This window comes from Diprion similis, chromosome 6, assembly GCF_021155765.1.
Source record: "Diprion similis isolate iyDipSimi1 chromosome 6, iyDipSimi1.1, whole genome shotgun sequence".
Classification (NCBI taxonomy): domain Eukaryota; kingdom Metazoa; phylum Arthropoda; class Insecta; order Hymenoptera; family Diprionidae; genus Diprion; species Diprion similis.
Genome location: NC_060110.1, coordinates 18344961 through 18366354, shown reverse-complemented (window position 1 = coordinate 18366354; position 21394 = coordinate 18344961). Strand labels below are relative to the sequence as shown.

The following is a 21394-nucleotide window of genomic DNA, read 5'->3' as shown; positions in this document are numbered from 1 at the left end:
ATATATGTGTATGATTGATCTGTCCGCAAACAGTGTGAACTAGCGCAAATGGAATTGAATCATTTGTTAACATGTAAAACATTTAGAGCTAAGACTGTGACGAAGAAGGAAAAAAAGATTACTAATGGAAACGATATTCCTTCGACTTGTGCCCTGATAAATAGCCAGCGATTTAGTCGGTGGAAGATAATGTCGTAAAATTCTTCCGACCCCGTATTCGAGAAACCGTGAAGATCAATTTCTAGTTTTTATGGTAAAACCTACGACTCACCGAATCTTTACTCGTAATTCATACAATGTATCTTCACTTGGGATTCGTCTATTGCAGTTTTCCTTCATTCTAGAGCTCTTGTTTCCTTGTATCAATTTTCCGAGAAGCTTCTCGTGGAATAAGCATCGGAAATTTGTTTGAAAACAAGAAATTATATGCAAATCAGTAGTGCCTGAAAAAAGTAAATCAAATGTAATACTATGTCGGAAAATAATATTGTATTGGGTCATTAAAGAGCAAAGAATACTATAAAGCATTATTGATGTAACTGTACGTGTAATATGAGCATCTCGAAGTACATTAATAAGTTACTAAAATAAAAAAAATTAAATTAAAAAAAAAGTGAAGAATTATTATCTGCATCACGCGAAAGTCTTTGACGACGTGTAAAATTCGAATGTTAGGCACAATGGTCTCGTGTTCTTGACAAAGGCGAGTGGGATGTCCTCACCCGATTGCCTATAAATCTCGTTTAAGCCCTGCACCCCAAGATTGGTCTCGAGCCGGATTCTATCCAATAGTCAATATTCAGTAGTCAATAGCCGGAGCATGTGTAAGGATTCCACACCGCAGGGGAAAGTTAGCTGTATGTGTGTAGGCAAGTGGGAAGATATCTACCTTATCGACGTTTTCCATCTCCTACTAAATTACACGTGACGTTTTACTTGAGCTCCTTTTCAAAGAGAATGAATTCGGATTGATCTTATCGATTCTGCGGCCTCGATCAAGCCACTGAATTCCGCGTGATTGCTCTGCATCTGTTAGATTCAATCCTATGCCTTTCAAGCGGTAACGTTCGTCATAAAAGAAAAATACAATCGACCTTCGTCATTCGTCTGCACCTACAATGTACGGGCCGGACAGAGGCCCATCAATGGGATTGTCTCTCTCAAGTGAATCTCCCACTGATGCCACTTCGTTTCCCTTCTATTAAACTTGAAATATATATACAATCATTAATAGCCAACATGGTCGTTGTTTCTTTTTACTTGTTCACTGCTAATCGTAAGACTTACAGTCATTATAAATATACAACTGAAATTATTTTCTTACTCAGATACTAACTAATAGGTAGAATATATTTACAAAGATACGGATTTAGACGTATTCCCTATTAAATAATAGAATGTAAGAGTACATAATGTGAAAAAAATGTTACCTAGAAAAATAAGATTTGTATGATATTTTTGAGTAATAATTAAAGTGAAAAAAAAACCAAATGAAAGTAGATTGACTTTTGAATTTCGATACAGGGCAATGTTGTATACCAGCCTTAAAATGACATTTTCGGTCAGTACACTCCAAAAGATGCGGTAAAAGGACTCACAAGTATTTGATATATTATAATTTGTAAACATTCAAGAAGACACATGCATACTAAAAACACTGGTTTTTAAGAAACAGTTTCACGGAAATAAATTTTTTTACAATATCTCTTGAAGGTAGGATATTGAAAATCCAATTTGATAAAGTGAGCTACTGATGGTCAATCATTCCAAAACATATGACCTTCCATATGGAAGGTCAGATCTCTAATTCTAGGCTTGGACGGATCAATCGAGAGATTTCGTCATCTCGACTAAATGTATTCTAACCAGAGCAGAAATTTACACCAAAAATATCTAGAGTTTTTCTTAGTACACACTCTGTGAATTCATTGTACAAGTGTGTATGCTTAAAAACTCAACTCAGTCTTACTATTGAAAGAAATTGATCGTTTTCACGATTCTGTAATTGACAGTCATGTCCGCTCATCAGTCTCATTGTTAGTAAGACACCGGGTTACGATATTTGTAGACACGGATTGGTATCTGTCTTGTATATATAATATTATTTAAATATTTAAAAAAATTCTATAATTTACAACTTCGTTTCATGCTTAACTTTAGCTCTAAGTAATTGATTTGGTCTAGGGGCACCATATGGGCTGCTTAAGTAACAATTAGAAGTATTAACAATAATCGCAGGAACTAGAGTCGAGGGTTCTACAGTATTGGTTCTATCGGACTGAAAGCGTAGTTGACGATTATTGTTGTGAGCACGGTTGTTATTACTATGTATTCGCAATTCAGAATCTGTTTCCTCCTCATTATCCGCGCTATCCACGTCGCCTGCGAACAATATGATATGATTTCAATTGGCGATTCCACCTCGTAGTTAGATTGGCTCTTGATACTGAAAATGTGATAACATCATTTTAATTTACCATCGTCCGAGCTGTTGGTCGAGGGAAGATAATACCGAGACGGTGGTGGCTTGTTACTTCCTCTGTACTCTCGCTCTCCTCGATCCTTGACAATACCAACCCCATTAGTATACTTAAATTCCCTAGGAAGCGTGTAACTTCTTGGTAGCGATACCTGACTGCCTTCCACATCACTGTCACCCTCGCCCTCAACAGGAACCTCGCCATCTTCTTTACAAGTTTCATCCTCTTCGTTTTGATTTGAACCCAATCTACCGAATATATGAATATATGTGAAAGAGTACATCGGTGACTTGTTGATACGAATTGAACTTTATTTTCAAGAAGAAATTTAGATTGGGATCTAATCTGAAGTAGCATATCTTTGAATTTACCTAAGACTAAGATGCCCTGGGGGTGTCCAATGCGGATAACGTGGTAAGCATTGAGGAGCAAGTAAAATCTCTGGGGTAACAGCTCTCTCTCGTTGTGGAGCTTTCCAGGGATTGGGCGGATGATATATAGATGCAGCTGGTGGAGGAGGTGAGAGGCAATGCATTTTGATCGGTGGCCAAGAGGATAGCGTAAGGCTTTCATTCATGTCAGATGGGGATTGTGGCGAAGGAACTCTAGTAGATGAGTGCAGCTTAGCATTTGGCGGTGGTTGTTGATTGGCTGCTAAAGGAGATGACGAAGATGCAGATGCGGAAGCCGACGGGGGTGGTACCAACTTCCCTGATCTAATCTCTTCCTGAATCGCTCTCAATTCCCGCAGTTGCTGTTGCTTCTTTTCCTGCAATTTCTCTCTGATGTGATTCATGCTCATTGATCCTCCTAAACTGACACCAGCATCTATGTCATGTGTGTCACTAGTTGGCCCGTCCTACACCAAATTCAGTAGTTAGTAATAAAATCATGTAGAAATAAGTAATCTAAGGAATCTAATTTGAAATTCAAGTTCTAAAATTTACTGATGATACCTGGTGATTGTGTGCCTGAGTTACAGCCATTGTCAGCGGTCGTCTCCAAAACGGAATCAATTGCCGAGATCCAGCGCTACCATTTATCCTGGGGCGTGGTTCACTCATACCGTTTGTCACCAAAGACAATGGTTGTGGCGGAGGAGGAGGCGGAGGGACAAAAGTAGTTGGTTTTTTTTTTTTCCGATTCGGATTAGCCACAGTTGGATTCGCAAAACGGCAATTAAATACTCCCGGAATTCCCCCGTTGCTCAACTTCACTCTCCTCATCCCTATTTCGACACTATTCTTTTTCTCTTCCAAGTAATTCATCTGTTTTCCATCATTATGTTCCTGTAAATAGGATATAAACAAATCAATCAATGCCCAGCCGAGATAGCTTCAGAATTAGCTTTCTATGTATCTTGTGGTACAGACCTGCTTACAGAAAGTGGCCACACCATTTGTTGAATTCATACGGCCTCCAGCCTCATACCTGAGTCTGCGTACATGAAAAAACCTGCAAATTAAATTGGAAATCTATTGAATGGACAACTTACATATTTTTGAATTAGAAAAGATGAAACAATAATAAATAATTCAATCATTGCCATTCGAAGAGTATCATATACTTCAAAATTGTGATATCCCAGATGTTTCACCTGTAATAGAGCGCCATGAAAAACAGGCCTCCAAAAAAGAGAGCAAAAAGTGTGAGAGCCAAGGTAATCGGATTTGGGTGAAGACTACTTCGATGGAAACCGGCAGCCCATACCCCTACCAGTAGGCTGTTTTCCAAGAACATAACCGTGTAAAATATCACCTAGACAGGAGAAAAATTAATAATTATCAATTTAATTAACACAACGAAAGAAAACGTTAATTCACTTAAATATTCGTTGACAGGAACGTTAGTTTTTGAATGATAATAACAATACATACCATTTTTTGTCGGTGATTTGTTTCGTGCAGGTTGACATAGGCAAAAACGTACACAAATGCGAGTAGGGTAGCGAGAAAGGCTTTTCGTGGTAGTGGCAAACGCTCTCCACCATGAAATAGACCGTCAGGAGTCAGTAGCAACCAAGTGAGCATTGACAGCCAATGAAGCGCAAGAACAACCAGTAGCCACTGTCCTCCGTACAGTGATGCATATGCGACAAGTGCTCCAACACGGGCACTAACGGTTCCAAGCCGCCAGGCTAACTGTGCTAAAACGCCCAGCCATGTAAGCACAAGTCGTTCCAAATTCCGTAAGCGGGCTGCCCCTTTACTGAAACTGGCAACTGCCCAACAAACACTCCACAAAGACATTCCTGCCGAAACGGCTGTTAGTTTAGCCAATTTTCCCCCATTTTCTCCTTCCTCTTCTTCTTTTGCATCATCCTCTCTAGTTATTCCAGTCGATAATAGATACAATTGTAAGAGCAGCATTGGCGCTGCCTCACAGAACGCATGGATCAGACGTAGTACACACAGCTCCCGAACCTGTGTACAAAATGATAATTAAAAGGCCTATATTTAGAGAATAACCATGTATCTCAAACGAGCTTTCCAATGGCTCAGTTGTAAAGCTCAGCCTCTATGAAAGGCATTTTATATTCAGATGCAGTCAAACTAGAAGGAAATTTTTGTGAGATTGTGTGGTTGAGTAAACCTCCTTGAAAATCTTGTGAGGTAGCCATAGAAAATAATTGAAAAGAAAATGAACGAATAACGCACCTCATGCTTTACGTATGCGAGATCAACTGGAATAAACAGCTTGAAGTAGCGCCAGAGGACTCCAACTTGCATAGAATGTAATACCAAAACACAGCCCACTATCAAACCACCTTTCTTCTGAATACCACGATCATCAGGGGTATCAGTACCGGCAGCAGTTAGCTGACCTCGAGCACCCCAAAGGTACCATCGAACACTAATGATCTGTAAAATGATGAATTGAACACTGATTAACCCTTTCCGTTATGGTGGGTCACCCAGTGGCCCACCTTAATTCTATTAGTTTTTTGGTGTTAAAACGTCTTTCCAACCATTTGTAATCGGATTTTTAAAAACCTTTAGGTTTATTATACCTCCACCTTTGCTTAAAAATTTTATTTCACTCGAAATATATAGTCATTCATTTTTTATCAATAAACAATCACCCAAAAAATGCTTGTTTTCTGGTCCAAATTCATTTTCACTTTCGAAACGGTGCTAAATTCTACTAAAGTTTGGATATCAGGGTTTTTGGGGTCGCTAATTAAAAATCCGACATTAGATTTTTGAAATTCAAAATGGCGGATCCAATATGACGGACATCAAATTTTAACGATTCGTTACTTTTATTTTGAATTTTAAAAATCCAATGCCTGATCCGTAATTAGGGAGCCCAAAAACTTTTAGACAACAATTTTTACCAAAATCGGTCCACACAATTAATTCGTGACTGAAAGGATTAATTCATTTTACCAAATAATACAATAGACAGAAAAAATGTTTGTGAGAATGAATAGAAATTTATTACATTAAGCAAACCAGACAAGTGAATGAAAAAAGCGGACTCGAATCTTGAAAAGCATAAATATGTTTGAACCCACCTGAGACACAACAAGTGACGTAACGACAAAAGTAATACTGAGAGGAAAAAAACAGGCTGGTGCAGCAGCGTGATGAGCCAAAGCATAGCCCATTGCTAGGTCAAAGACAACATCACAGAAGTAAGAGGCCAGCGAGATGATATTAAACAGCACGTCGCATAGCGGCAAAAACTCGTGCTGATGCTGTTGCTGCTGCTGGGCCATAATCGGCCTTTCTTGCCCATTTGTAACCCTCGGTACGTCTTTCACGATTCAATTTCTTGACTATTCATTGGCTGTTGCAAAGAAATTAGAAAATGATATATCATTTAATAATAGGTATGTTTAAAATTAAAATAGATTGTTGAAACTTTCTTGTATTCCTTACTATTTTCGTTACAGTCTTTAGCAGATGTTATCCCTTCAGATACATGGCGATAAAATAATACTGAGTTATATAGAATGAACATTGATATATAGTTAAACATGTATAACTAAACAAAAAAAATCAGAAACAATACCGATGAATTGAATTTTACTTGCATGTTTCTTCGAAAATAACAGAAATATAATTTTTCAAGAATACTAATTCATTTTTTCCTATCACTATTACTAAATATATAATCCATCATTTTTAACAATATAAACACTTAAGTATTAAAGTTTAAAAAAAATCCGATTTATAGAGATGTTGAGCTTGATTTTGAGCTTATTCACATATATGAATAACTCACCATATTCCTCAGGTATCATTTGCAACTGAGCAGAAAAATATCATTTTTAACGTGGTAGATGGTTGACTTGGTCCAGCTTTGGAATGCGTGGAATGTCTTCTTCTATCTTCGTCCTGATTTCCAGTTATCTCTATGTTCACATCTATTTTATATTGAACTTCAACTTGGCGCGGTTGTTTTCACATTTTTTTATTGTTAATTGATTCCAGTGTGTTTAATGGGAAATTTATTGTCTCACGATTGCGGCCGAATGATGAAAATCGAAAAAGAAATCACTTGAGATTACCTGTTGGAGTACATCCCTGTTGATTCACAAATCAAAAGTAACAACAGGCTCTACTGCAGCGCTAGTCACGAGGAATGTGGATACTTTTCTTTCTAAACACGCTGAGCACACTGATAAAAAGGCATACACCGATCCTCGGAGTGACACAAGAGCATCGGCGATCGGTCGGTAACATGACAATCGGTCGATCGGTAAGAGCAGCGATTTCTAGGTAAAGGTATGGATGACTCTCCATCAGTTAGCCGATCGCGGAAAATGTTGGCATTCGAATTGTACGGTACTTTAGAAATCGAAACCGATTTCTCAAATGATTTTGATTTAGTTCAATAATACGAGTAAACGCACAGTATTCTATGGCTTGTAATTTTTTTTAAACTGCCAGATAAATCGGTTTCTCATGTTTCGATTTTTTCCGACCACGAAGTTTTTTTTTTTGGCTAATCATTACTCTCTTTTCCATTTTAAACCACAATTATAACATATGTATATTTATGTATGTACATGTATACGTATATACATTATAGATATTCTATATATATATATATATAGTCGTGTATCAGAAATTACACATTTTAAACTAAATCTAATTCTTTTTTAATTTGAATAAAAATGTTGTGCGTAATTGACAAAGGTTCAATGTAAATTCAAAAATTGTGTATCAAAGATTGGTGTATAAAACTTTGTACGGATTGAAATTCAATTTTGGAATGCCTCAAAGCAAGTTTACAACAGTGTTGATTATCTTAGTTAATGTAGAAAGTTAACAGTTGTTATTGCACTTAACAAAATATCTGCAGGCATTATAAGATGATTTCATTCTTGAAACTTCTTGTAAGATCCTTGTGAGGTAAAACGATCGAGTTTAGCAGTATTTTCTCAGCCGTTAATGACACGCAGGTACCTGAAACGAAAACAAAGGCTTGAGTCATAAAACCAAATGTGAATCCTAACTCGAATTTTTCATACGTTGTACACAAGGTATGTGTTTTGTTTTTTCATCATTCTTTTTTGATATAAAAAAATAATTCTCATCCATTATAATAAATAAACAATATTTGTAATTGTCATTTTTTCAGAGGCAAACAGTATAGAAATTTATATTTACACTATTTTTCACGTGAGAAAGCAATCTCAAACAAGATATAACTGCTAAAATTTGCAGGACAAATATAATTTGTATAAAGTCTTATCAGACCCTTACCAAGTATAGTGATAGAGGGATTGAGTTTGCCATTCGTGTTGAACAGTGGTGGATTTTCCATTTTTGCAAAAGGTTTGTCAGGATTAGGGTCGCATGGAGTGCCTTCAACCCTGGCCCACTCTCCTACTCTGCTGCCTCGACCCACTATACTATGTAAGACGATGGAGTGCGCTTGGATTTGTGCCTCAGCTAATACAATTGACTCTCGAATTCGTACGCCTGGTCCGACCGTGGCATTTGCGCCGACACTGACGTTTGGGCCCAACTAAATTGATCATCATAATGTAATCATCGATCACTTAAGCATCCTCAAACTGAACGTGACATGAACAGATTAACTGCGTAATATGTAGATGAAATATAACGGCTTACCACAGCTGTGGGGTGAACAGTGGCTGTTGCATGAATATAAACATCACCGATAATATGACACTTGCCATGTACAGCAGCACACAGTCTGGCAGGTTGACTTTGGCGATATAGAGCTAAGTAATGTCTGTTGGCATATATTGCCGAGCCTGCACTTTTTAATTGGGACCACCAAGTTGTTACTGGTAAAGCAAACAGACGATCGCTCCCTGCTAGTCTCATCAATACATCTTGCTCAAATGACATATACGCAGGATCCTTTCCATTTCCGTTCAATTGCCTGCAACCCCGATATAAGAAGTATTCAATGATATCGTTAGTTTGAAAGTCCTACTTCCTAATACAACCTAACAATTTTTGCCTGATATAATTGTGACAGAAAATTAACTTAGAGAAGTAAAGTATTAAGTATTGAACGATATATGGAAAAAATCGTTATTCTGCAGATTTGAATTTTTTCTTAAAAGTATTGCGTACAAGAGCTTTTCCTGTTGTTGATTGGCATAAAATGTGTCAGCCATAGTTTGAAATATCTCTGAGGAGGCAATGTAGACACCGCAGTTGATCAGTGTAGAAACAAAGGTGGATGGTTTTTCAACGTAGTGGTCGACTTCGCCTCCTTTTTTTAAAACCATGCAGCCGTAGTTCAAAGATTGTTGCCGAGTAGCTTCTGTCGCCATAACAGTAACCAAAGAATTTTTGGAAATGTGAAACTTGGCCATATCTTGAAGCGGAAAGTCGGCGCATACGTCACCGTTCATAACAAAAAAACATTCCGGGCTGCCAGAGCGAATTTGATCACGAAAATGATACATTCCTCCAGCTGTACCCAGTGCTGTGAACTCTTGCAGGTATCGGATGCTGAGCCCGTACATTTGGGTCATCTCTTGCACAAATTGATGTAAGTCGGAGGTCGGGTACGAGCCAATGATTAGAATTTCCCCCAGATTGGGTACTCTGGTACATGCTTCGATGTGATGTTGGATCATTGGCAACCCAGCAACTGGGAATAAGGGCTTTGGAATATCTAGCGACAGGGGTCGAAACCTAGTCCCTGCAAAGAAATAAAGAATTCCGGTTGGTTTATCAATTGAGATCATATGTTACGGAATACATGAAACAATCTTGCATGGAGATAAAAAAAATTAATAAATAATCGCAAAATTAGAGTTTACAATCAGCTTGAGTAGCATGTTATCTTGGAAACATAGTATTCACATTGAAAGAAAACAACAAAAATAACATACCTTTTAAGGGACCACCAATCAGTATCACTGCTTTCAACATTTTTCAATATTATTTACTGATATCTTCTATTATTGCGCCGTTTTAACGCGTCCAGCTCAGATTATTCAACTTGAATGGAGAGGTTACGTTTACGTGTACTTTGACACGTAGAATCAGTTTGACACGTCGAACACTTTATACGATTGTAGGTAACTCTCGTGATTATATTGTTCAAACACTAGATGGGCGCAGTCTCGAGTGTCATGGAAAATTTGATGTTTTACGCGAATTGCAACAATCATCCTCGACCGATTGGCGAATGAGACTTTTTTTGACATTCTTGTGTATTCGCCGCACGAGCGGCGTTTTCGCTCGTGTCGGTTCTGCACTGAACCATTTACCGATTCAACTGTGCTGCCGACGTTTTTTTGATTTCTTTGGTTTTAAACAAGTTGTACAAGTTTATTAATGATAGATGCGTAATTTTCAACGAATAATTTCGTATTAAAACGATTGCGTACGTTCATATTATCGGTATCACTATCTACAGAATTCCAGAATCAAGGGGAAACTCTTAGGCTATATTCAGGTTCAGGTATTTTAGGTTATGATACTTCGCCGAGTTACGCAGATACTTTAATTATCCTTGTAGATTGAAGTTTTATTCCATATTTAACCTTGGACATCGAAGATGTTCAATCAAACCAGGGCTCTAGGAGGTGGTGGCACAGCCCTATATCCAATGAAAGATTTTGAGGTCGTTTCACCGCCCGACGATTCGATTTCGAGTCTAGCATTCAGTCCTGCGACAATTCCTCAAAATTTTCTGGTGGCTGGTTCATGGGACTGCAATGTCAGATGCTGGGAGGTCGAACAGTCTGGCAAAACGGTTCCTAAATCCATGCAGACAATGGCGGGACCTGTCCTTGATGTCTGCTGGAGCGATGTGGGTTAATTTTGAAGCTTTATCGATGACATGCAGCCTTATATATCAGTTCTAAGTTATTAATAAATGCGTCTCTCTCTCAGGACGGCACGAAAGTCTTTATGGCCGCGTGCGACAAAATGGCGAAGTGCTGGGACCTTGGTTCTAATCAATGTATTCAAGTCGCAGCTCACGATGCTCCTATCAAGACTTGCCACTGGATAAAAGGCTCTAATTACAGTTGCCTTATGACTGGTTCATGGGACAAAACTCTCAAGGTAAACTTTGCATTTTCTTTCAGTTCTGATTCGATATCCCACGAAACATGATGCATGTAATTTATTTCATTCTAGTTTTGGGATACTCGAAGTCCCAAGCCAATGATGACCATCAACCTGCCTGAGAGGTGTTATTGTGCCGATGTGGTATGTACAAGTACCATTCAGATATCCTATTAATTTTTGGTTCTTAATTATCTTAGAAGTCTTATGGACCAGATTTGAAAGCTGAACTAGTGCTGAAGGAGATTTAATCCAAAGTATACCAAAATCGGAAGTTCACACTGATCCTAGCTAAGTAAAAATTAATTGTATTTAGGATTATCCGATGGCTGTTGTTGGAACTGCAGGCCGAGGCCTAATTGTTTATCAACTTGAGGGAACGCCGCATGAATATAAGCGGATCGAATCACCACTAAAGTATCAACATCGATGCCTGGCAATATTTAGAGATAAGAAAAAAGTGCCAACTGGATATGCTCTCGGCAGTGTTGAAGGCCGTGTGGCTATCCAATACGTAAATCCTGTCAATCCGAAGGACAATTTCACTTTCAAATGTCACAGATCTAATGGAGCTCCTAGTGGCTTTCAAGATATCTACGCGGTGTGTTTAAATGATGAAATATGATCAATTGGACAAACGTTTCATGAAAAAACATTGAATCGTATGCTAATCCCACTAAATTATAATTACAGGTAAATGATATAGCATTCCATCCGGTCCATGGCACATTGGCTACAGTTGGTAGTGATGGAACTTTTAGTTTTTGGGATAAAGATGCACGGACCAAGTTAAAGCCTTCAGAACCAATGGAACAAGCTATCACGCGATGTTGCTTTAACCATAATGGTCAAATCTTTGCCTATGCTGTTTCTTACGATTGGGCTAAGGTGTGCAAGCCTTGATTATTTGCAGTACTTAATTGTTGTAAGTTTGAATATTGATACAAATTTTTGTGTTATATGTTTCAGGGTCACGAGTTCTATAATCCGATGAAGAAAAATCACATCTTCCTCAGGTCATGCTACGATGAGCTTAAGCCAAGGATCACTTCCTGATTAAGATGAAGAATCAAGTAACATTATACACATTGCTGTCTCTAACTTACAGCATATTCACATCGTTTGAAGATGCTGCTGTTCCACATGTAACAAGTATTATCAATAAGTTTTATATGTATACCATTTACTAGTTATTTTCATACAGTTTTAATATTAATTTCAATTGTCACCACTGCAAAGACGAAGAGGCTTTGACATGTCATGAATAAATTACACAACCATCACTAGTATGAATGTTTTGAAATTGAAAATAATCCTCCTAAGACTTTAGTTTTCTATATCAACCCTAGTGCAGAAACCGTGAACGTTGACTGATACATTCTTCAATCAATGCGGTGAACTTAGCCATTTGAAATGTATACATTTTTACTGTATATTTGGTATGTATTTTGTCACGGAATTACTGTTTTGTGTAAAAAAATCTGTAAAGGTGAAAATTTAGTGGGCATCATAGTACTACTTGGTGAAAATGCATAGCTGATACCAGCTGATACAGATTCATAGACTTATAGAGATAGACTGCGCGCTCCGTGCACCGAGTTGAAGCCCAACGTAGAAAGAGAGGGCAACAGCGGGAGTCCGACCTCTCACTTTAATCGACGACTTGGTGGGGGGAAGCAGCGTGTCTCTAGTCCTATCTTGATAACTACCTTCCCGCTTGCCTTATTGCTCGCGGCGCTGCTCCGGCTGCTCCCCACTCTTTCGTCCGTGTAAGAGAGAGGTCGGACTCCCGCTGGTGCCTTCTCTTTCTACGTTAGGCTTCAACTCGGTGCACGGAGCGCGCAGTCTATCTCTATAAGTCTATGTACAGATTAGAATGCCGTTGGGGCTTACGACCATAGACTTATAGAGATAGAATGCGCGGTTTGTGCCCTCGTGTGTACCGAGCTTGTACCGAGCTAAAGCCCTAATTAGAAAGAGAGAGCACAACTGTATCGGACCTCTCTGTTGCACAATCGCAAGAGTGAGGAGTAGCCTACATTGCCTACATTTACCGATTCGCTAGTAGACCCCAATCTTAATTGAGTTGGTAACGGTAGGAAATTTTCGTGCCGAAGCCCCCCCCTCCCGCGCCGGCGCGCGTAATGGATTAAAATCAAGTTTTGTGGTTAAAATTATATTAAACCTGAACCGAGCAATGAATTTTCTTGAACCCTAGTCCCTGAAGGTTTTCGAGATAACTTCTTCCAAGTCTCACATGAGGTCAAATTTTAAAAATTCAAAATGGCCGAAAATCATGGTTTTCAAACAATCTAAAAATGGTGCATCGGTCTCAGAATTTGCTAGCTGTTGATCCCATAGTTGATCCCTCGGTGAATCAAAGATGGTGATCGGAATTGTGGTTGTCCTGACTATCTATCATGTAACTTTTTGCATTTCACATTCTCACATTTCCCATCATCCAAGCATTCGGATTGGTTGACTGAACTTTGCAAATCAATCAGAACTCTTGGATGGTGGGAAATGCGAGAATGTGAAATGTGAAAAGTTACATGATAGATAGCCTGGACCTGGTTAGCATGCCGAGGCGCAAAATTACAGAATTTCCAAAGAAAAGTATTAGCTACTAGTGGTTATTGCTTATTTGGTATTGAGTTTTCTTGGTGTACCCCGCCAAAGATGCGTTTTACCATAGTTTTCTTCAGCCTAGTACGCTTGTGACGGACCATTTTAAAATGCCATGTATGCCAATATGAAAATTTGAAAGTAATAAAGAGGTACAACATACTCACATACATTGATCAAATGTTTGTTCAAAGCAATTTGATGATCTTTCATTTTTTGCGGGTCTACAGTCTGTGAATGGGCAAAAATGGACAGACCGCTCTCTCGCCTTCTTTTTTGTGACACTTCCATGAGCCTGTCGGTCGGCGTCTAACTACTTAGTTCAAACATCAGGTCTCATTTTCGTGTTTTCAAAAATTCTGCCGTCAGATTAGCTACGCAACTGATCTAAATTTTTTTTTTTTTTTTTTTTTGTTTAAAAGGTAAGTAGTCAGTTCATTTGAATGTCGGAGCTATATATTTAGCGTTTCCGACCACTAACATCCCTGCATACAAAGTTAGAGCAAAATCCGTCGGCTTTGGTCGGCTCTTCCCTCTGTGGTCATATCAACTAAGTACTTGGATTTCGTACATCTAACCTCATATTCATGATCAGCGATCCCAAAAACCCCTGCATTCCCAATTATGAGATTGAATTCACGATTTTTAGATTTTTCGTTAACCATATTTCATCCACCAGTTTCAATTTTCAAAATTTGACCACAGATTCGGAATCAGTAATTTAGAAAACTTTCGGGAACAAAGTTTCAAAAAAATTCATTAATAGATTTTTGACCGTAACACTCAATTTTCTCCGCTGAGCGTAGCTTCCCTCGACGAGTTTCCAAAGGCTCCATACTGGCTGTCTTTAGATAGTCTTTAGCAATCGTCAGTCAACGTACGCACTAAACCACTGGCATTCATTCTGCATTAGCCCACCACCATTCCAGCGATAACCGCATCAGATTATTATTGAAAACAAAATAAATCATGAGATACCTACGTGTTTTGCAAAATAATGACTAATTTAGATGTTTCTCACAAGCAATATCTGATAATTGAGCCAAGAAGTTTATTGTTTTGACGCGCACAGACATGGCGGATGTTATATTTATCACGCATTTTGTGCTTTTGTTGACGTTCAAATTATGTCCAGGTATGAGCCTTAATTTACGCATACAGGATTATTCTACTCTATATTTACCGACGAAATTTTTTGAAGAATATGAGCCCCAGCTGAGTAGCGGAATATTAATAGCCCTTATCAGTGCCACAAACTGCGACGAAATGACTAAATTGCTTCTTTTACATCTCGATCCAAAAAGTCGTAGTTCATGTGTTAGCGAAAAAAAAATACGAACGTCCCCGTAAGAAATTCAAAGTCTATTCGAAATTTTCGAGATTTTTCAAAAACCATCATTTTGGGAGTACAAATTTGGCATACATAATTTTATGTCCCTATGCCAGTGCGTGTCAAATTATTTCATGTCGATTTGCATTCAACAGGAGAAAAACGAAGTATAGGATTAACGGAGGATGACGTTCCCATGGACAATGAAGAACCACCTGATCCTCCTGAACCGAGTGACAACCACTTTACGGGTGTTAATTCTACCCAAAAACGTTATAAGTGCCTCAGTTGTGATCCTCCAGATTGTGTGTCTGAAGAAACCTGCGAAAATGCAATCACAGTAGGTTTAAACCTTTCGAGAGGAATTTTTCTACATGATATCACTTCTCACTTCTATCCGTTTATCAACTGATTCATTTATTTGTTACAATGATGCTCAATTTATTTTTTACCTCTCTGAATTGCAGTTTTCTACCAATTAAGACAGAATCAACCACATACCTTTTTATTATACAAGTTGCCCTAAGTTTACTATTGAGTAAAAATAATTTTTGCGCTGCTTGTTATCAACCGTGTCATTGAAATAATTATTTTTTCAACAAGTAGCTGGTCTACTCAGTTTAAGAAAGAAGTATCTATTAGTTCAATAAAAGTATGCATCAGTGATCACTCCATTGTAGACTTATGCCGATATGAAGACCGTTTGGAATATAATTTTTCAATGTACAGCTAGACTGGAAACCAAATTTAATGAACCAATTGAAGCTCCAAAAGTTCAGAGTCCTTACTTTACCTTGAGTACATTTTCCCTATATGATCTTATAAATTCAAATTGTATTGATATTTTTTATACAATCAGATCCGACGCGAACAGATCATAAATTATATCTCAAATAATGTCAATTGTGTGAAACTTCTTACAGTGATCAAGATTGTCATTTATCAAGTATATGAATTGGAAAAAAACATATGGCTGATTTGTTAAGTGATCATCTGAGCCATAGCACTCAAAAGTGGTAGTGAAATATCAATTTAATTTTTTCGCATTAGTGCTGGAAGTCGAGAGTACAGGAAGCAGATGGGACACAGCGATTAAGTAGAGGATGTACCGACCTACCCGAACAGATGCCATTGATATGTAGCAAACCACAACAACCGATTGGAAATGGTAGTGGGAAAAAGAGACAAGCAAGCAGTTCAACTGGAGGTGGACAATTTAGCGTTGTATGCTGCCAGAGTGATTTATGTAATAACGGATCCTTTCCTGATCTGCCGTCACACTATCTTCCAGAGCAGTCGAACGGTGAATAGAAGTTGAAAGATAGAAGAGAAATAAATATAAATTATTGATGTTTCGTTGAGACTTAAGTCAATAAAAATTTGATGGTTTAGCTGTAGCAATAGTTTTTCCCTTTATAGGATCGGAAGATTATGCGGTCAAACTGACTCTGGCAATCCTGGGTCCAATGGTCGGACTTGGAGTAGTCGGCAGCGGCATACTCGCTTGTATACTCATTCGTAGAACACGTCGCAAGCGCCCTTTGGTCCCTCGACGAAACAAACTCCTTGTTGACTCAGAACTAGAGCCTTCCTCACTTCATTTTTCCTCATCTCCCTCTACAACTTCCACCTATCATACACACGAGCTCAGAGCAACTGCTGCTGGTGATAGCACTCTCAAGGTATCAAATTTTAATCATTAACAGGCCAAATGTGATATTTTGATGACATCACGTTCGATCTGAGCACTGTAATATGTGTGCAAGCACAGGAAGTTACTTGCAAATGACTGAAATCATTGGCAAGTGCATACTTATTGTATAATCATTGCAATTTATTTATCTATTGAACAGGAATATTTGGATGGACGGAGTCTCACTAGCGGTTCAGGATCAGGATTACCGTTACTCGTTCAACGTACATTAGCAAAACAGGTAGCATTGGTTGAATGCTTAGGAAGTGGAAGTGGTGGAGGTGGCGGATTTGGTGGCGAAGTATGGCGTGGTATCTGGCATGGGGAGTGCGTAGCTGTAAAAATATACTTCTCAAGAGACGAAGCCGCATGGACCCGTGAAACTGAGGTATATTCGAGACTTTTACCATCACGTCACGACAATATTCTCGGATATGTTGGCAGCGATATGACCAGCAGAGGAAGCTGCACTCAATTGTGGCTAGTAACACACTACCATCCACTTGGCTCTCTCTATAATCATTTAAACCGTTCACCCCACCCACTGACACACCACCAAACTCTGAACATCTGCCTGAGTGTGGCAAACGGACTGCTTTACTTACACACTGAAATTAATGGAACTCGAGGAAAACCAGCAATGTCGCACCGCGACTTGAAAACCAAAACTATACTCGTCAAAGCAAATGGTGCCTGCGCAATATCAGATTTTGCTCTTGCTGTAACTCAGGAACGTCTCACTACGGATCGAGTTGATCTTCGTCAAGGTACCAAGCGGTACATGAGTCCAGAGGTTCTTGATCAAACGTATGCTCAATTTTATGTTTGTTGATGAGTTTCAACATGTTAACTTTTACTTCAACTCAAATCTAACAAGATACATCTAAATTTCTGATTACAGAATAAACATAGAGTGCTTAGAGAGTTTTCGTCGTGCAGATATTTACAGTTTAGCACTCATTATGTGGGAGGTAAGTCGGAGATGTGTGAGTAGTGGTGTGGCTTTGGATTACGCTGCTCCTTATTCTGAGTGGCTTTCGGGTGGCAATCAAGAACCCTCTTTTGAAGAAATGCGAAAATTGGTATCGCTGAATCAGCGAAGACCACCTCTTCCAAACCGATGGCACTCAGATCCTGTAAGTTTGTTTATATAATGTATTTTTATTAGTATAATAGAAAAAAAAAATCAATTCGCTAGAATCATTTTACTTTTTAGACTCTCGCTGGAATGGGAAAATTGATTCGCGAGTGTTGGCACGGGAAGCCTGCTGCACGTCTCCCGGTACTCAGAGTGAAAAAAACACTTGTGAAGCTGGCATCAAATGACCCTCATGTTCATTTGCCTCTAGACTGACTGGTAACTTCATCTACCAGTTCTTACACACGTATTTATTATTACTGTAATTTCATCAAATCATCATATTCATCCCAAACTTTTTCAACCAGTATAAATTTTGTGTCATTACCTCTGAGAGTATAGAAAATATCGTCTGTCCACATATCAAGGCGATGCTTGCAAGTCTTCTAGTACTGTCTCATGAATATTATTTCACATTACATCATTGAAACGCCGTTAAAACTATCAGTGCAGCTGCTAAGAAATAGCATCGATTAGTATCTAGAGTTTATTGGTATAATAATGTATAAAGCATGTCTATAAATCAGTCACAAGCTACTGCAATGTTATAGAAGAATTCTTCGATTGTATGTAGTTCGAAGAGACAAGCTCAAGGTTTCAAACCAGAGCTGTACCTTGGTAGCTGCTAAGAACACTGTACGAATGACACTAGTGAGATAAATTTCCGCCGAGAATGACCCGTTTCTTGAATTGTCACTTGGTCTGCTGTACTTGAGCAACATCAGGGAGGCCATTTATCTGGAAAACCTGGAAAAAAAAGCGATCTTCCAATTCTTGAATTCTTATTAATGATTTAAATTGGAAGATCATCATCTTTTTTATCTGCTATGTATGCTTAAGTTTTTTTTTTTATCTTTTTAATATCTGCGCTTGATCAATTATTAGTATTTATCTGTACAGATCAGAATGATGATATTAATACAGACATGAATATGTACGCTTCAGACGAAAACTTTGACTTTCTAAGAGGAATTAAATATTTACTTGCCAAATTTTCGAAAATACAGGAAAAGTGTTGCCAAGTGCGATAAGCCCAAGCAAAAAGTCGGAGCAACGGCGTCATTTCGATCAGGGAAATAGAATTTCCAAATTTAAATTTAAAACGACCACCCTGAGTTTTCAGAGCTACTTGGAAGTCAATACTAAACTTGCGCAATGACGATCGAATTTCCCGAACATCATTTAGGTGTTGTTCAATATAGTTATTCTGTAAAATTGCCATAGCTTGTACCTGAATTTGAATTCATCAATACAAATGCATTTTGTAGGTACTTTTTGTATGTACAAATTGATTTCACGTAGGTAATCAATGAAAGCCAGTCTGAATGTTTTTCGGACAGTCTTTAGCTGTATTTTATATGTTACCTTGTGGTTTATTATTATTATTATTATTTTTATTGCAACAACAACACGTGTACATAATGCCCTATTGTTGTTTGCATCACTTACATAGTTTTTAATATTATTGGAAACGCCGATGATCTATTGAATCGTTGTAAATAGTATCTTTGTATTAATATTAACTTTTATTATGATCATCATAAAAACACTGTACGAAAATAAGTAATATACAAGTATATAATGTTTAATCGAATAATTAGCAAATTTCCCATTTTTACCAACAACAGATGTCAAGATACACGAAGCATTTATTTATTTGTGCTAATTTCGCAATATGTTGAGATGGTAAACCGTTATTTTTCGCAAACAATTACTTCTGATTCAGATACCGAAAAAACACTTACGTGGCATATTTTTATGTATTCCTCACACTCTTGTATTACCTAATTGTTGTAAATGATTCAAGTTTATAGCATTAACTGTCGTACTCAATTGACATGGAGTCAGTGTCTTTAATTTGAGCGGGAAGTGCTAATACCATATTTAAAAAATCTGAACTTGGGCAACGCACACACATTTCGAGGAAATGATTAAGCATTGCCAAATTACCTTTGCTACTGTACAATATTTGTATAATCAGATACCTCCACATTAGTGGCTCTGTTTCTGAATGCCCTCTTAACAAGAGAGGCATAAGTTCGGTTATATGCGCCCAATCATGTCTCATTAGGCATTTTCTCATTTCAGTAGCTATTAAGGCATGAGAGAATCCTGATGAAGCCACTTTCTTTGTCTTACGATTGCGTCTGTTGTGCATTTTACTACTACAACAATGAAACGTAGTTCTGTCATCTATGCTTTTTAAAATCTTTCTGTGCTTCTTAGCAGCTTGACTCTCCTGCCTGGATCTAAGTAAGTCCAAAGCCTTTTTCTGGAAAAATATAAAAAAATTATATTTAATATTTCTATTCATTCAAATAATTATAGATTAGCTTGGATACAAAGAGAAATAACGTGTACTTCAAATGACGGTAGGCACTACCATATATACTTATATACCATAGTATAACCGACATATTAGTCAACGTATACTAACCACACTCTGAACTTTGGCGGACATTTGTTTTTTCATCATCAGGTAATTGTGTCACTTAGTCAGAGTTACGTACGTGTTGTTTGCTTTATTCTGGTTTCCTCAATCCCTGTAAATATTACAGTATTACAAAAAATATATGGGTAATTATTTTTTATTACTCTAAAGCCAATAGGTAATACTGAAGTAATTCGTAACTCGAAATCTTGTGCTTTCGAGTATTTGCGTTCAACCTAACAAAGCATATCTGTTTAAAGGTAAAAACATACAATAATCTTTCGCAAGTACACACATAATCATTCTTTCCTGGATGTGGATGCATGACGATAACGTATAGCGTCATCAAGGAAAATAAAGTCATAACTGTATGTAGATGATACAGGTTATCCGTTCATGCCCTGGTGGATTTTTTTTTCAATTCTGATTAGAAACACTCCAATCCATTTCATTTAACGCAGAAATAAACTAATGACATGAATTTTACGAATTTACTATTGCGATTTCGTAGAATCCGTGCCATTCCTTTTTTTCTACATCAAATGAAAATATGTGGAGTGTTTTTGTTTAGAATTGTGTATAGAATGGCTATTCGCGTTTGAGACACATAGACCCCGATATTTGGAGTCGATCCGGTTCACAACCAAGAGGAAATACTCGATTAGATTCAGAGAAATTCAATCGGATCGTTTTAAATACTGACCAATTAGATGGTTATTTGTATTCTTTCATCCTACGATCCTGCCAAGCTATGACCATCCTAGACAAGTAGACAAGCGTCCAGCGGTCCCTAGCATTGTCCTCACAGTCACTCGTGTATCACCAGAGACTCACCAGCTCGTAAAAACTGTATTTTCTGTTTCAAATAATTCTTATTCTTCTTTTTTCCCTTGTGGCTATTTCTATCTAACAGAATGTGCCAAAAATAAATCTAGCTAGAATTCGGCTAGATTTTTACGGGTACCAAAGTTCTGCCCAAAGAGTATTTCTTGACCAATAGGTTATATTTGGTTATAGGACTGCCGATCGTGCCGATGAAGCAAGGAAGCGCCATGTGGTGGGCTTTGATACTAGACACTCATGTTGGTTGGGATTACCGGCCGCAGCATTGCATATTTTCCACCCTCAGGACCTGATCAAACATTCAAGTCTTGCGTGAAGCGTAAAACAATAAAAAT

The 21394-nt window shown here is 37.9% G+C and overlaps 5 protein-coding genes across 8 annotated transcripts; 2 read left to right on the top strand and 3 right to left on the bottom strand.

Moving 5' to 3' along the window:
- Positions 1-1909: 1909 nt before the first annotated feature.
- LOC124407379 lies at positions 1910-7296 on the bottom strand. Of its 2 annotated transcripts, XM_046883476.1 has the most exons (10): positions 6711-7296; positions 5998-6272; positions 5138-5341; positions 4358-4903; positions 4078-4238; positions 3854-3935; positions 3437-3769; positions 2852-3339; positions 2478-2728; positions 1910-2382 (listed from the first exon to the last, which is right to left on the bottom strand). In XM_046883476.1, exons 2-10 carry the CDS (start codon positions 6199-6201, stop codon positions 2132-2134), a joined length of 2520 nt encoding a protein of 839 aa, XP_046739432.1. In that variant the 5' UTR covers positions 6202-6272; positions 6711-7296; the 3' UTR covers positions 1910-2131. The 2 variants fall into 2 exon arrangements, with proteins under 2 accessions (XP_046739432.1, XP_046739433.1); XM_046883477.1 differs by lacking the exon at positions 6711-7296 and having other exon boundaries at positions 5248-5341; positions 5998-6122.
- Positions 7297-7547: 251 nt separating this feature from the next.
- LOC124407385 (mannose-1-phosphate guanyltransferase alpha-A) lies at positions 7548-10142 on the bottom strand. Its single transcript, XM_046883484.1, has 5 exons — positions 9814-10142; positions 9044-9620; positions 8570-8846; positions 8198-8462; positions 7548-7897 (listed from the first exon to the last, which is right to left on the bottom strand). The coding sequence occupies exons 1-5, from the start codon at positions 9851-9853 to the stop codon at positions 7797-7799; spliced, it is 1260 nt and encodes a 419-aa protein (XP_046739440.1). The 5' UTR covers positions 9854-10142; the 3' UTR covers positions 7548-7796.
- Positions 10143-10178: 36 nt separating this feature from the next.
- LOC124407388 (protein Rae1) lies at positions 10179-12276 on the top strand. Of its 2 annotated transcripts, none has more exons than XM_046883488.1 (7): positions 10179-10310; positions 10446-10739; positions 10823-10996; positions 11072-11143; positions 11316-11600; positions 11693-11887; positions 11969-12276. In XM_046883488.1, the coding sequence occupies exons 2-7, from the start codon at positions 10485-10487 to the stop codon at positions 12053-12055; spliced, it is 1068 nt and encodes a 355-aa protein (XP_046739444.1). In that variant the 5' UTR covers positions 10179-10310; positions 10446-10484; the 3' UTR covers positions 12056-12276. The 2 variants fall into 2 exon arrangements, with proteins under 2 accessions (XP_046739444.1, XP_046739445.1); XM_046883489.1 differs by having other exon boundaries at positions 10249-10388; positions 10485-10739.
- A 2377-nt stretch (positions 12277-14653) lies between these two features.
- Positions 14654-18142, top strand: LOC124407381 (activin receptor type-1). The gene is made up of 7 exons (XM_046883478.1): positions 14654-14759; positions 15110-15294; positions 16005-16257; positions 16374-16636; positions 16808-17454; positions 17549-17783; positions 17864-18142. Exons 1-7 carry the CDS (start codon positions 14699-14701, stop codon positions 17999-18001), a joined length of 1782 nt encoding a protein of 593 aa, XP_046739434.1. The 5' UTR covers positions 14654-14698; the 3' UTR covers positions 18002-18142.
- LOC124407394 lies at positions 18096-21149 on the bottom strand. 2 transcript variants are annotated; one of them, XM_046883500.1, is made up of 4 exons: positions 20920-21149; positions 20223-20328; positions 19736-20057; positions 18096-18532 (listed from the first exon to the last, which is right to left on the bottom strand). In XM_046883500.1, exons 2-4 carry the CDS (start codon positions 20259-20261, stop codon positions 18507-18509), a joined length of 387 nt encoding a protein of 128 aa, XP_046739456.1. In that variant the 5' UTR covers positions 20262-20328; positions 20920-21149; the 3' UTR covers positions 18096-18506. The 2 variants fall into 2 exon arrangements, with proteins under 2 accessions (XP_046739456.1, XP_046739455.1); XM_046883499.1 differs by lacking the exon at positions 18096-18532 and having other exon boundaries at positions 18958-20057; positions 20920-21145.
- Between the last annotated feature and the right edge of the window lie 245 nt (positions 21150-21394).

Coding starts and splice junctions, on each gene's coding strand:
- LOC124407379 (XM_046883476.1), bottom strand. CDS start 6,201: ATGGCCCAGCAGCAGCAACAGCATCAGCACGAGTTTTTGCCGCTATGC. Junction 4,904..5,137: donor TCGCATACGTAAAGCATGAG/GTGCGTTATTCG, acceptor TTTTGTACACAG/GTTCGGGAGCTGTGTGTACT. Junction 3,936..4,077: donor TTCATGGCGCTCTATTACAG/GTGAAACATCTG, acceptor TTTAATTTGCAG/GTTTTTTCATGTACGCAGAC.
- LOC124407385 (XM_046883484.1), bottom strand. CDS start 9,853: ATGTTGAAAGCAGTGATACTGATTGGTGGTCCCTTAAAAG. Junction 8,847..9,043: donor CAACAACAGGAAAAGCTCTT/GTACGCAATACT, acceptor TCGGGGTTGCAG/GCAATTGAACGGAAATGGAA. Junction 8,463..8,569: donor CTGTTCACCCCACAGCTGTG/GTAAGCCGTTAT, acceptor TGATCAATTTAG/TTGGGCCCAAACGTCAGTGT.
- LOC124407388 (XM_046883488.1), top strand. CDS start 10,485: ATGTTCAATCAAACCAGGGCTCTAGGAGGTGGTGGCACAGCCCTATAT. Junction 10,740..10,822: donor TTGATGTCTGCTGGAGCGAT/GTGGGTTAATTT, acceptor TCTCTCTCTCAG/GACGGCACGAAAGTCTTTAT. Junction 11,144..11,315: donor GGTGTTATTGTGCCGATGTG/GTATGTACAAGT, acceptor AATTGTATTTAG/GATTATCCGATGGCTGTTGT.
- LOC124407381 (XM_046883478.1), top strand. CDS start 14,699: ATGGCGGATGTTATATTTATCACGCATTTTGTGCTTTTGTTGACGTTC. Junction 15,295..16,004: donor CCTGCGAAAATGCAATCACA/GTAGGTTTAAAC, acceptor TTTTCGCATTAG/TGCTGGAAGTCGAGAGTACA. Junction 17,784..17,863: donor ACCGATGGCACTCAGATCCT/GTAAGTTTGTTT, acceptor TTTACTTTTTAG/ACTCTCGCTGGAATGGGAAA.
- LOC124407394 (XM_046883499.1), bottom strand. CDS start 20,261: ATGATGAAAAAACAAATGTCCGCCAAAGTTCAGAGTGTG. Junction 20,058..20,222: donor CCGCCAAAGTTCAGAGTGTG/GTTAGTATACGT, acceptor ATATTTTTCCAG/AAAAAGGCTTTGGACTTACT.